The sequence below is a fragment of the Dipodomys spectabilis genome, unplaced genomic scaffold (genome assembly GCF_019054845.1).
Source record: "Dipodomys spectabilis isolate Male_0828 unplaced genomic scaffold, ASM1905484v1 ptg000157l, whole genome shotgun sequence".
Lineage (NCBI taxonomy): Eukaryota > Metazoa > Chordata > Mammalia > Rodentia > Heteromyidae > Dipodomys > Dipodomys spectabilis.
In genome coordinates, this window is record NW_024870834.1 from 18106975 (window position 1) to 18122017 (window position 15043).

The 15043-nt window shown below is 49.6% G+C and overlaps 1 protein-coding gene across 4 annotated transcripts in view; it reads right to left on the reverse strand.

Moving 5' to 3' along the window:
- Esrrb (estrogen related receptor beta) overlaps positions 1–15043 on the reverse strand; it is a 171377-nt gene that overhangs the window by 35375 nt on the left and 120959 nt on the right. For all 4 annotated transcript variants that reach the window (XM_042692831.1, XM_042692827.1, XM_042692830.1 and 1 more), the window contains one exon: positions 3604–3720. In XM_042692831.1, coding sequence (XP_042548765.1) covers positions 3604–3720 — 117 coding nt within the window. The remainder of the gene's footprint in view (positions 1–3603; positions 3721–15043) is intronic.

The window sequence follows — 15043 nt, forward strand, 5'->3', positions numbered from 1 at the left end:
TTCCAGGACCTCACCAAGGCTCCGTGGGGACACAAATGGAGCCAGGCACGCGCCTCCCCCATCCTCAGGAAGCCATGTGTCATCTTTCCCATTTTGGAGTTAGACATGCCAGCGTTGGAGGGGAGGGAGAGAGATTGTTCTGGGGACTTCCCAGGCAGCATTTCCTGGCAGGACTCAAGCATAGCACATCTGCCCAGGACGCTGATTTCAACCCTGTGCGTCCATCAACCTCGGGGGTATTGATGATGTGATAGGGCCGCCGTGGGCTCCCTTGCAGGTCCCCCCCACCCTGTCAGCTCATCATCCCACCATGGTGAGCATGCACAGCACCGACCCTGGTATCACCACTGCCCGTGCATTCCAGCCAGCAGCAGATCACCTTTTTTGGGGAGAGGGGGGAGGAGCCACTAGAAAGTGCCTCCTACTTTCCAACACTGGGGAAACCCCAAAGAGACCTCTGTGCACCGCAATGACACTCCAAGGGTTTTCAGTGGTCGTCCACCCTTCCCACCTCTATCCCTGACCTTTGTCTGGACACACAGCACAGAGCAGAAGCTCTGGGTGCAGCTCCCCTCAACCCAGCAGGTGACTAAGGCTGGGAGAGTCATCTCACCTTAACTTTCCCCGGTCCTCAAGGAGGCCTCCTTCTCTGAGCCCCTCAGCCGCCCAAGCAGAGAAGCTGCACATGTAGCAAGGAAAGGCACTGGGCAGCTGGCCACAGCCTGTCCTTAGCCCCTGCGTATAGCACAGGGGTGGCTCCACCTCTCCAAGTGAAGACTCCCAAACCTGGAAGCCCTCAAGCCTCCAGCTTTCCATAGGAGACCAGAGCTGAGGCCCTTCCACACCTGCTTCCTCACCCAGGAACACCAGAAGATGCTGAAGGAGCAGGCAGCCTAGTGAAGAAGCTGGGGACAAAGGGCTCAGCCACTAGTTTGGTCACATCCTATATGCAGCAAGAACAAAACCGTGTGATCCAAATGAACCCACGAGGGGGCTGGGAAGGTGGCTCAGTGGTAGAGTGCTTGCCTTGCATGCATGAGGCCCTGGGTTCGATTCCTCAGCACCACATAAGCAGAAAAAGCTGGAAGTGGTGCTGTGGCTGAAGTGGTAGAGCACTAGCCTTGAGCTGAAGAGCTGAGGGACAGCGCCCAGGCCCAGAGTTCAGGCACCATGACTGGCAAAAAGAAAAAAAACAACAACAAATGAACCCACGATTGAAATGTCATCAGGTCTGGAACAGCCAAGGTTTTAAACCTAGAAAGAAGGCTGTGTGCAGACAGCACATGTGTGGGAGAGGAGGGGCCCTCTCCATCACAGAGGTGACTAAACGATGAACATACTGTAAAGGGTATATGCCATGTAGAGCCCAGGAGAACGGAGGACCTGTTTTCAAGCACCTGTTTTATTGGTACAGGTGCTGGTGTACCTGCACCACTCAGGTGAAAAGTGGGATCTGGCACAGACATGGAAGTGGTCTGTTTCCTCAACATCCATCTGATCTATCTCACAGGAGAAGCTCATCTGGATCCCCTTCTCCAGAGGGTGCTAGAAGATTCCAGAGGAGGGGGAGTGGGGCCGGGTGAAGGTGGGAGCTAAACTTTTGAGATCAATGTCTTCCCTGTTCCTCCCAGAAGGCTGCCCTCAACACAGCCCCTCCCAGCCATCTCCACAAACCTCTTTCCTGCCTCTTCCCATTCTAGAAGGAGCCAACTACCCAGAAGCTGATCTCTAAGAAGTTCCAGTGAGGGCTGGAAAGTCGGCTCAGTGGTAGAGCGATTGCCTTGCATGCATGAAGCCCTGGGTACGATTCCTCAGCACCACATAAGCAAAAAGAAAAAAAAAGCCGTAAGTGGCGCTGTGGCTCAAGTGGCAGAGCGCTAGCCTTGAGCTGAAGAGCTGAGGGACAGCGCCCAGGCCCAGAGTCCAGGCCCCAAGATCGGACCCCCCCAATAAATAAATAAATAAATAAGAAGAAGTTCCAGTGACTCCCTGTGAAAGCTGCAGGAAATACACACACACACACACACACACACACACACACACACACACACACACACACACACACACACACACACACACACACACACACACACAATGGCACTAAATGGGGTTTGTCAAACTAAGCAGATGAATAAGGACAATGAGGGAGACTTGCCTACATCGTGAGCCACAAATCATGTCAAGTTTGCTAGAAGCCACATAAAAGAAGATAAAAAGGCATTGAGAGGGTTCATTGCACCCAGTGGATCCAGAATACTATTGTATCTGCAGGCAATCTTTCTGTGTGTCCTGGTACTGGAGCTTGAACTCAGGGCCTCTCTACCCTCACTTGGCGTCTTTGTTCAAGACCCATATTCTATCACTTGAGCCATGCTTCCAGTTGTGTGAAATCTATCTTTCCGATGATAATTGCCACAATTTACCCTGTTTTGTTTTTAATCCTTTTAAGTCACTGTTTTTGCCAGTACTAGGGATTGAACTCAGGGTTTTGTGCCTACTAGGCAGGGCAGTTATTTTTTGTTTGTTGGTTTTTTGCCAATCTCGGGCCTTGAACTCAGGGCGTAGGCACTGTCCCTGAGCTTCTTTTGTTCAAGGCTAGCACCCTTACTTGAGCCACAACACCACTTCTGGCTTTTTCTGAATAGTTTATTGGAAGAGTCTCACACACTTGCTACCCAGTTTGGCTTTGAACTGCGATCCTCAGATCTCAGCCTCTTGAGAAGCTAGGATTACAGGCGTGAGCCACCACCTCCTGGCCTATAGTTATTTTTTGAATAGGGTCTTATGTTTACGTTCAGGCAGGTATGAACTACAACACTCCTACTTATACTTCCTGTGTAGCTGGGTTAACAGGCATGTACCATCAAGCTACCACACTCAGCTTTTATTGGTTGAAATAGCATCTCCCAAACTTTGTGCCTAGTCTGGTCTCAAGTGACATTTCTCCTGATCTCTATCTCCCAGGTAGCTTAGATTACAGGCGTGAGCCACACCACCAGTGTATATATTTCACTTAGCACACACCCTGGTTAGGTCTAACACTTAGTCACCACCTGTGGCTGTGGCTGCCATACCAGATGGTGCAAATCTACGAGGAGAAACAGGGAGAAGAAGAGGAAGAGAAGGATAAGATGGCAGGAAGAGTGATAAGAGAAACATTTACCAAGAGAGAGCCGTGTCCGGTCTTCCCCACCCCCGATCCCACTGACCCAGAAAACAAGGCTCCTCTGTAGGTGAGAAAGGCCTTTGTGGGCAAAAGCTGTGGTATTTAGTCATCACTCGCGGCCTTAACACCTCTGTCCTTCCACCCCCAAATCTTTAACGAAGGAGCACTGAGAATTAAAACCTAAGCCCTAGGGTGGGGAGAGGCCTATTCCAAGAAGGCTCTAAGAGTGAGAGACAAGCCAAGTGCTGTCCAGGTGTCTCCCAGGAGATGACAGGTGCCTAGGCGATGGGAAGATGGCCATAGGTAGCCAGGATGACCCTGAAAGATGCAGGTGACCTGAGCTGCCCCAGGCAAGGTGCAGGGGCCTGAAACTCCCCAGTGAGAAGTGCTAAGCTGCACCCCAACTTGACAGCAGGTAGTGTGGGGGCACCTCTTACCCTCCTTCAGCATCCCCACTTTCAGACACTTCATGAAGCGGCAGGCCTGGCAGGACTTGCGCCTCCGTTTGGTGATCTCGCACTCGTTGGTGGCCGGGCAGCTGTACTCGATGTTTCCTGTAACACAGAGAGGGAGGGTTGCCAGGTACCTGCTATCCAGGACCTCTGACCCACTGGAGGCCTGCTGGCCAGGAGGTTAACTGGCCTTAGCTACAACTCACCCCACCTAGGGTTCCATAGGGAAGAGCTTCTCAAAGCAGGGGTGTGGCTGAATGTTTCAGACTCTTCCCTGCAGGGACTCCAGGCTGAAGGTTGGTGGTCTCATAGACATTTGGAAAAGCACTCTCTAGCTCTATAGCTGCCACCAGGATGGGTGGCAAACTCACTGTGCTGGTATTTTTATCCCATGGAGACCACAGCCCTATGCAAACCACCAGACCTCCTGCCCCTCCAGCCTCCAGCCTGGGACTTCCTGTTGCTGGGAAAAGCCTCATGGCTATTCAGCTCACTGTGGTCAGGGTCTGGATTTTGTCTCCCACTGGAAGGGCCCCATGCCACCAAGCTTTACTGACCTGAAAGACATTACCTTTCTCTCACCTAGTCTTAGTTTGCTCATCTGTACAACAAATGCTCCTTCCTAACCAAAGATTTAAACAAGACATTGCCTGGACAGTTGCTTTAAAAGAAACTGTAGGAGCTGGGCGCTGGTGGCTCACACCTGTAATCCTAGATACTGGGGAGGCTGAGATATGAGGATACCAGTTCAAAACCAGCCCGGGCAGAAAGTGTGTGAGACTCTTATCTCCAATAAACCACTCAGAAAACTGGAAGTGGTGCTGTGGTTCAAGTGGTAGAGAGCTAGCCTTGAGCTGAAGAGCTTAGAGACAGTGCCCAGGCTCAGAGTTCAGGCCCCACCACTGACCAAAAAAAAAAAAAAAAAATTGTAGGGCTGGGAATATGGCTTAGTGGTAGAGTGCTTGCCTAGCATGTATGAAGCCCTGCGTTCCATTTTTAATACCATATAAATAGAAAAGCCAGAAGTGGCACTGTGGAAGTGGCAGAGTATTAGCCTTGGGCAAAAAGAAGCTCAGGGATAGTACCCAGGCCCTGAGTTCAAGCCTCAGGACTGGCAAAAAAAAAAAGTTTATAAAAACAACAACTGTAAAATGTGCTGGGTACAGATGGCTCATATCAGTAATCCTAGCTACCCAGGAGACTGAGATCTGAGGACTGTAGTTCAAAACAAACCAGGGCACACACATCCAAAAAACTCATCTTCAATTAACCAGAAAAAAGCCAAAAGTGAAGGTATGGCTAAGTAATAAAATACCAGACTTCAGTGAAAAAGCTAAGAGTGCAAGACCCTGAGTTCAAGCCCCAGTGTATGTGTATGCACACCTGTACACACACACAAAGTAAAGTATGGACTGAGGACAGGGCCCAATAGGTAGAGTATTTGTCTACAAGTATAAAAGGCTGTGGGATCCAGGTGCTGGTAGCTTATTCCTGTAATCCTAGCTACTCAGGGGGCTGAGATCTGAGGATCACAATTCAAGCTAGCCAGGCAAGAAAATCTGTGAGACTCTTATCTTCAATTAACCACCATGAAACCGGAAGCAGTATGGTGGCTCAAGTGATAGAGTGCTCACCTTGAGTTGAAGGGCTCAGGGCCAGTGCCCAGGCCTAGAGTTCAAGTCCCAGGACCAAAAATAACTGGATATGTGATTCAAGTGGTAGAATGCATGGCGGGCAAGCAGGGGGCACTGAGTTCAATCCCCAGTGCAAGAGTGACTGTCAAGAGTTAGTCAATGTGAGGTAGTCTTGGGTTTTTTGTTTTTTTGTTTTTGGGTCTGGTTGTGGGGCCTGAACTCTGGGCCTGGGCGCTGTCCCTCAGCTCTTCAGCTCAAGGCTAGCGCTCTACCACTTGAGCCACAGCGCCACTTCCAGCTTTTTTCTTTTTGCTTATGTGGTGCTGAGGAATTGAACCCAGGGCCTCTGGCATGCAAGGCAAGCGCTCTACCACTGAGCCACCTTCCCAGCCCTGTGAGGTAGTCTTCTGACAAGTACAATTGGTCCTCCCCTCTGCCAAGGGGATTTGTGATAAATTTTCCAGTCACTAAAATGGGTTATAATGTGGCCAGCCCCAGCTTCCCAGGAAGCTGGGAGTCCCTGAAGGTCGTGTGTACTACTCACCAAACTCTAACAGTACCTGGAAGGCCCAGTCCCCAGAAGAAAGGGAGGGAGTACAAATAGATGATGGCCTCCTGGCAATGCCATGGAAGATAGATACACACACACACACACAGATGAGAAACCCCAGCTTCACAGAGTGCCATGGAAGATAGATACACACACACACACACACACACACACACACACACACACACACACACACACACACACACACACACACACACACACACACACACACACACACACACACACACACACACACACACACACACACACACACACACCAGATGAGAAACCCCAGCTTCACAGAGTGCTCCTGGGCAGTGTGACAAGCCAGGTCTCAGGAGGCTTAGACTGACCTTCATTCACTGCTCTTTTCAGGGCCTGCTCCTGGGAACATTCACAGTCCCCTCACAGTGGCTTCATCCGTGCCGATTACACTCCTAGAGCTGGAAGCCAAGGCAATGGGGTGCCAGGTCTCTCATTGTAGCCCTACAGAGATACTCACCTCAGAAGGACACCGAGAAACTGCCTGCCCTTGTAATCCATCCGCATGACATTAATAGTAGCCAGGAATAATAGCCAGGCATTGGTGGCTCCCACTACACCTCAGGAGGCTAAAATCTGGAGTTCTTACTTCAAAACCAGGCTGAGTAGAAAAGTCTGTGAAACTCTTATCTCTGATTAATCACCCAAAACCCAGAAGTGGAAGGTGGCAAACCTTGAGCCAAACAACAACAACAAAAACAAAAACTAAACTAAAAGAGAGTACAAGGGGCCCTGAGTTCAAGCCCCCATACTGCCACACATGCACACACACTCACAGGCACACACACAAAATAGCGAGGAGTTGCTGTGTACTGCTTTTCTGCATGAACTACGTCAGCTCCCTCTATCTTCACCACACTGGGAGTGGACATATCACTGTCCCAAGACTTGGGACGCAGGAGGAGCTCGGAGCCATCAGCAGCGTGGCCCTCAAAGACGGAGCCCTGTTGCTGACTCAGCAGCTGAGATGGTGTGCTGCAGCCATCTATCAGACTTTCTAGAAATAAGCAGGATGCATGTCAGCGGTGACAAAGTGTCTGAAGGAGTCACATCGCTGGGCCCCAATTACAACAGGCCTAACTCATTCTGGAGGGGAACCCAAGGGCCTTAGAGCATCTTGGGGCTCCCCTTCCTCCTTGTCCTGTCTCCTCAGGAGGGGCTAGAGGTCACCCTCTCTGTTGGAGGATGGGAAGGGATGACGATTCTGTGTTCCTCCCACCCACTTCTACCATCCTAACCTTAACTTTCTTCTTCTTTTTTTTTCCCCTAGGTACTGGAGTACCTCATGCTTAAGTCCTCACTTGATAGGTGAATGCTTCTACTGCTGAGTCATGTCTCTAGCCCTGCTTTGCGCTAGTTATTTTGTGAGGTAGGATCTGCTCTCCAGGCATGTGCCTGGAACACAGAGCACCTATTTGTAGGCTTATCATTGGTAGATGACAGGCAAGCACCACCAAGCCCAGCTTCTCTCTGTTGAGATGGAATCTCTCAGACTTCTCTGTCTGGGATACCCTAGAACCAGGATCTTCTCCTCAGCCTCACAGATAGCTTAGGATGACAGGCATGTGCCATTGTGTCCACTATTGGATTGAGAAAGGATCTTGTAAAAATTTCTGTCCACAAGGACCACAAACTACGATTCTCCTGATTTTAACCTTTCAAGTAGCTAGGATAACAAGCCTGAATGACTGGCACCTGGATTAGAAAATAATTTTAGTAGTCACATGAGCATAGTAAAATTAAAAAGAGAAAGTGGAAATAGATATGAAATACTTCTGACTTACCCTTGTGCCATCAGGGCTCTGTAGACACCCCAACCCTCTCTCCATCTCCAGCCTTCCTATGGAGTTCCTCCCTAATCACTCTGCAAAACTGTCACTTCCTGGAACCCCACAAACTTATCAGTTCCAGTTTCTTGTGGTCTCCAGGCTCTTTGGTCTTCCAGAGTTTTTGAAGCTAAGGACAAGCCTACCATACTCCCTATGCCTCCCCCACCCCATACCAGCCTGACCCAGCTGCTTCTCCAGGTCCCACTGGAGAGGTGTTCCCTCTCTACTGACTAGCCCCTCCCCTCCCTTCTGCCAGTGTTCTGTCTGGGTCCTTTACCCAGGCTAGCTCCTTTTTTCCCTGCCCCCTGTCAGTCATGGGGCTTGAACTCTGGGCCTGGGCACTGTCCCTGACCACCTTAGAAATGAGTCAACTTTTTCCGCCATCTTACAAATGTGAGCCAAGGTATGGTGGCAAATACCTAGAATCCCAGTACTTGAGAAGAATGAGTCTATAGAAATTGTAGCATTTGAGCTGGGAATGTGGCTTAGTGATAGAGTGGTTGTCTAGTATTCATGAAGCCCTAGGTTCAGTTCCTCTACCTCATAAACAGAAAAGGCTAGAGATGGTGCCATGGCTCAAGTTGTAGGAACTAACCTAGGCCCTGAGTTCAAGCCCCAGGAGAAAGAAAGAAAAAAAGAAAGAAAGAAAGAAAGAGAGAGAGAGGGAGAGAGAGAGGGAGGGAGGGAGAAAGAAAGAAAGAAAGAAAGAAAGAAAGAAAGAAAGAAAGAAAGAAAGAAAGAAAGAAAGAAAGAAAGAAAGAAAGAAAGAAAGAAAGAGAAAGAAAGAAAGAAAGAAAAAGAAAGAAAGAAAGAAAGGAGAAGAAAGAGAGGCAAAAGATAGAGAAGAAAGAGGCGAAAGAGAAAGAGAGAAAGAAAGAGAACAGAGTCCATGCTGTGGGTGGGTGGGACTTGGTGGAACCTAGGTGGCAGGTGTGAGGGTCTGCTGCAGGCAAAGCAGGCAGTGAGCCTGCAGGTATAGTATCTGTAGTTGTTTGGGACATTTGTGCATTCTGCTATCTTTTCCCATGCCCCCATGTCCAGCTGCACAGCACTTGAGGGAGGGTAGATCAAAGGTTGTTGCCCAGAATGAGAGGGTCAAGCATGTATATTAGCTTGTCCCTGCTGCCCTCCATGACGTGAGGACCAAGTGCTCACCGCAGTCTGGGGCTCAGTTCTTGACTACGGGTGTGGGGGTAGGCCTGGGAGTGCATGAGAGAGAGAAAGAGAGAGAGAGAGAAGAGAGAGAGAGAGAGAGTGTGTGTGTGTGTGTGTGTGTGTGTGTATACATTCTAATTGTACTCATTTTTGTCCCTTTCAATTTGTTTTATGGTCCTGGCGGCTGGCTGCCAGCAAAAGCAGGCTGGAGGCCTTGTCTTGTAATTTCTGTAAGTGCCTCGTCGATAAAGTGATGAGATTAGTTCATGGCAGTCCCTATGGTCTCAAGGGGAGTCTAGAAGAGCTCAAGACCAGGGAGGGAACATCGCTGGCACATAGACACCCATGTAGACCCTACACTGGTATGGCAAGTTTGAGGTGTACCCACACAAGACAGGGACATACCGATGGCTAGTATAAATTCAGGTTCTAATTGGGAGTATGTCTAGCATCGACATGTGAAGACTTCACTTTGGGGCCACGGTTTCTTCTGTTATGTGTACCGTTTCCATCTCAGAAGGCTGATAGATGGGCAAAGCAAGCCAGGAAACCGGGTTCTTGTAGTTCACACCTGTGATCCTAGCTACACGGGAGGCTGCGAACTAAGGAAGGAGGTCCAAACCCATCCCCCCCAGCAGAAAAGTACATAAGCCCTTTACCTCAAATTAACCACCAAGAAGCCAGAGGTGGAGCTTTGGCTTAAGTGATGAGTGTCAGTCTTTTTTTATTTTTTAGCTCTAATTTTGAGCTCTTCAGCTCAAGGCCAGCACTCTACCACTTGAGCCACAGCGCCACTTCCAGTTTTCTGGTGATTAATTGGAGATGAATCTCACAGACATTCCTGCCCAGGCTGGCTTTGAACCTCGATCCTCATATCTTAGCCTCCTGAGTAGCTAGGAGTATACGTATGAGCTACCAGTGCCCAGCTGGTTATGAGACCCTTACCTCCAACTAACACCAAGAAAACTGGAAGTGCTAAACTTGAGCAAGGAAAGCTCAGGAATAGTGCCCAGGCCCTGAGCTAAGCCCCAGGACAGCATATGCACACACACACACACACACACAAACACACTCACGCATGCATGCACGCACACAGTCTGTCATCTACATCTGAAGGAGACAGAAACACCCAGAACCTGGCCAGGATTGCTGGTGACCTTGAGGCTCCACCAAGTCTCTGGGATCCTGGGCCACCCTAAGAAGGGGATCCCTGTGGCACCCCCATCAGCTGTCCAGAAACAGCTGCAGGAGCACAACAGCCCTGCCCAGGCTCAGGGATGGGACTGTTGAGTTCTAACAGCCCATGGGGACCCGAGGGCTGAGGCTGGCTGACCTGGAAGCAGCTGCTACCTTAGGGCTAGGCTCCCTTCCTCGCCTTGCTCCTTCCACCCTGGATGGCCAGTGCAATCGGTCCTCCAGCCTCTCCTATAGCTCCATGATCTGACTCCTGACTCCTGATCCTGCCTCCTTCTTGGTCCCTTGAGGATCTTGGCTCTCTCAAACTCACCTTCCCTCACCTCCTCCTTTTACTCTACTGTCAGCAGTTAAAGGGACTCCATCCACCTGTGACTCAGGGCAGATGCTGAGGAGACACCTGCACTCTTCTGACCTGCTAACAGCCCCAGACACTTCACCTTTTGCCTCCACCATCTCCACTTTCCTTTCAGCCTGTCTTCTATTGCCCCAAAGAGGACACGAGGACTCTTCCTGAGCAAACCACAGACAGGCCGCCTGTAGTCTATCACAGCACACACACACACACACACACACACATGCGCACTCACACGCACGCACACGCACACACACACACACACACACACACACACACACACACACACACACACACTCTTATGCTTCTCCCCAAAGCTGCCAAAGAGTGGCACTGAGGAAGAAACCTCTCAGAGGAGTGGAGGGGGCAGAAACGCAATTGGCTGAAAAGGGTGGGGGGGGGGGGTTGGAGACATGCATTTGTACAGCACAGCCTCAGATGCCGATGGTGGGGGGAGGCTGAGCGCAGACTTTGCTGGCCATCTGTATTAGGGTTTCAGCTGCTCAGATCCCTGCTATCATCCAAGAATCCCTCCAAAGCTCTGCACAAGGGGAAACTGACATCATCTCTGGGGAACCCATGGGAGTGATATGCTGGACATGGACCCCAGGATCCCCTGAGGTCAGCGGGAGGCTGAGTTGACAGCAGGATAGATGTAAGACCACCAAGTGGACTTAATGTTCCCAGAATGCCCCATGGCCACAAGAACAGGACCAGTAGATTAACATAAGCAAGTAAAAACACCACACATACACACACACACACACACACCAAGTGGACTCAATGTTCCCAGAATGCCCCATGGCCACCAGAACAGGACCAGGACCAGTAGATTAACATAAGCAAGTAAAAACACAACACACACACACACACACACACACACACACACACACAAACACACACCAGTGGGTAATTATACAACTAGCAAGAAACCAGATTAAGGTTGGTAGATAGTATCAATGTCAATTTCTTGGTTGTTTAAGAAGTTACCAAGCCAGACTCTGGTGGTTCATGCCTGTAATCCTAGATGAGGATCAGGGTCAAGGTTCAAAATCAGTCCAAGCATGAAAGACCAAGGAACTCTTATCTCCAATTAACCAACCAAAAAACAAGAAGTGGAGGTGTGGCTCAAAGTAGTGGAGCCCTAGCCTTGAGCAAAAAGAGCTCAGGGACAACACCCAGGCCCTGAGTTCAAGCCCCACAAGTGGAAAAAAAGTTACCAGTGGGGGAGTGAGGGGCATGTTTATGGATTGGAGGTGTGACAGAGTAAGAAAGCACAGCAAGAGAATGTGAAGCCTTGACTGCAAGCCCCAGTCCCAACACAGCCGCCAACATCATATATATAACATATGAAGTTACTAGAGGGAAACTCACTGAGTCTTTCCTTACAACTATAGATAAATCTGTAATTACCTCAAAGGACAACACACACACACAATATACACATAAACCTACAATTAAAACACGTTATTTTAATTATAAAATTTCAATAATGAGCTGGGCACGGGTGACTCACACCTGTAATCCAAGCTACTCAGGGCTGAGATCTGAAAATCATGGTTCAAAGCCAGCCCACGCAGGAAAGTCTGTGAGACTCTTATCTCCTATAAACTACTCAGAAAAAGAGTGGTGCTGTGGCTCAAGTGATAAGAGTGCTAACCTAGATTGAGCACAGAGAGGCTCAGGACAGAGCCCAGACCCGGAGTTCAAGCCCAAGACCAGCAAAAAAATAAATTTCAATAACGAAGCCAGATGCCTGTCACACACACTTATAATCCTAGCTATTCAGGAGGCCAATATCTAAGGATGGTACTTCCAAGCCTGCTTGAGGCAGGAAAATCTGTGAGACTCTTACCTATAAGTAACTACCAAAAGTAGAGTTGTATCACAAGTTCAAGTGGTAGCGCTCAAGCCTTGAATGAAAAAGCTAAGGGACATCCAGGCCATGCATTCAAGCCCCAGTATTGGCACAAAATAAATAAATAAATAAATTTAAAAGAAGTTTCTATAACAGAACAAAGATTCAAAAAGCTCCCAATAATAAAATAAATATAAACAAGGTAAAGCCAGGTGCCTCCACTGAGAGATACACAGAAAAATGTGAATCTGGGACAGAGGAAGTATTTCACCAACTCCTCCCAGGCTCCCCTCCACCAGTCTTATCTGCCCCCAACTTCAAAAGCTTCCCCCGCCCCCCCCCCCTACAGCTGTTTTCGAAGTAGAGAATGCACCAATCTCAGAGGGAAAGAGTTGGACATTCTAATCAGATTGCTGAGCCCAACCTAAAGGCTCTCACGTGCTAAGCAGCAGGCTGGGGGGGGGGGGGGGGGAGGGTGGAGGCACTGTCAATTTGCATTTCTAAGGAACTTCCAAAGGAAACCCTGGGGCGGGGGCGGGGGCAAGGTAAGTAAACCACAGCCCTTTTCTTTAGGCCCAACAGCCCATTTGGATGTCATTCTTCAGCTTTAGGCTCTAATTCCCAACTCTCTGTGGTCTCTGGGAACTGAACAAGTCCAAAATTTCATCATCTACCCTTACACCCCCTTGAACACTTCGTTTCAGGTTTCATTTCCCATGGTGGTCTTGCCATCCCATTGATCTCTGCAGCAGTTAAAAATTCAGGATTCCTCTCAGTCTCCATTGTGCAGTCATTCTACTTTAAAAATTCAGTCCAGGACTGGGAAGGTGGCTCAGTGGTAGAGCGTTTGCCTTGCAAGCCTGAAGCCCTGGGTTCGATTCCTCAGCACCACATAAGCAAAAAAGATAAAAGCTGGAAGTGGCGCTGTGGCTCAAGTGGTAAAGCGCTAGCCTTGAGCTGAAGATCTGAGGGACAGCGCCCAGGCCCAGAGTTCAGGGCCCACTACCGGACCCAAAAAAAAAATTCAGTCCATTTGGGCTTTTGCTCACACCTGCAATCCTAGATACTCAGGAGGTTGAGGTTTGAGGATGGCTTAGAAGCCAACTTGACAAGGAAAGTCCAGCAGAAGCTTATCTCTCTCTTAAGTAGCCACCAAAGAAATCTGGAAGTGAAGCTGAGGCTCTAGTGGCAGAGCACCATCCTTAGTGAAAAAGCTAAGGGACAGTGTCTTGGCTCTGAGTTCAAGCCCTTGTATCAGCACAAAAAGCATAAAAAAAGCAAAGCCAAAAACAAAAGGTGGGATTGTTGATCAGGCTAAACAGAGGAGCTCTGGGTATCACCTGGCTCACACACCAACCCCATGTTGACTTGTACCCTGCCAATGTCTCCAAAGAGGGACCGTGAGCTGCTCTCCCTGATCCCTCAGTGCCCTTCAGACAGCTACACTTTTGTGGGGTGGAGTGTCTCTGCACAGACGAGGAAACTGAGGCTAGAGAAACTCAGGGACCTCAGTTCCTGGCCAAGGTCAGCAGCTGGTGACTCACTGGTCTGGGATCAGAACCAGATCTCGCTCCTACCACACGCCTGGGCTTTGTCTCCATCACATTGACTTAGATCCCTTGGGATGTGCTAGCCAGCCAGCCTACTTCTCCAGGACAAAAGGCCTGGAGGTGGTCCAAGGCAGAATGACCCATCAATCATGCCCAGCCAGGCTCCTTAGGGACTTTCCTTCCAGGGCTACATCCGGATCCCAGGTGAGTAGAGGGAAAACTGCCAGGACTCTGCCTCACTTGCTCCTCTTTGTCTTAAGTCACACATCCAGGACACATCCTGGATGTGTCTCTTCCCTAGACACAGCCAGCGAAGCTGGCCCTCTCTCCTGAGTCAGGGAGGGGTGGAATCCCACTTCACCCTCCTCACACAGCCAGCGAAGCTGGCCCTCTCTCCTGAGTCAGGGAGGGGTGGAATCCCACTTCACCCTCCTCACAGTCCAGCATTTACTCTGTGGTGTTAAGGATTGAATCCAAGACTCATCCTAAGCATGTGCTCTATCGTGGAATCATATCCCCAGCACTTTTAAATAAACAGGGTCTCACAGACCAGGCACCAGTGACTCCTGCCTGTACTCCTAGCCACTCAGGAGGCTGAGATCTGAAGATCACAAATCACAGCCAGCTGGAGCAATAAAGTCCGTGAGACTCTTACCTCCAATTAACTAGCAAAAAGCTAGAAGTGGAGCTGTAATTCAAGTGGTACAGTACCAGCCTTGAGCCAAAACGCTAAGGAGCAACACCCAGTCCCCCAGTTCAAGTCTCAGCACTGGTACCAAAAAACAAAACAAAAACAAAACCAACTAAAACAAAACTGAAGGAAGGGAAAAAGGAGGCTAGAAAGTACAGGAGGAAAAAAGGGAAAATGGTGAGAGAATCTCTGGGGAGAAGGTGGAGGCAAACAGCTATGCCTGGGGTAGGCAGGCTTCTTTAAGCAATAACAATGGAGTCAGCAGGTGCAACTTCAGGGAGAAGAGGTGAGGGAGTCTCCATTTGAAGCTGGAGGCAGTCACTGCTCAGAATGAGAGGTCAAGGACTCCATACAGATGGGAAAATCCTCCAAGTGGCTCCTCAGGGGGCCAAATCACTGCATTGCCCCCCCTACCAGATTCTTCCAGCCATGGCAGAGACTCCCCCTCACTGAGACAGAGGTCCACTGTCCAAGTTCAGGAGCCTGATGTCTAAGCCCAGAGATGCCAGTACAAACACCTGGAGAATCAGACCTGTTTGGTCAGAGCAGTAAGCTCACCACTTGCAG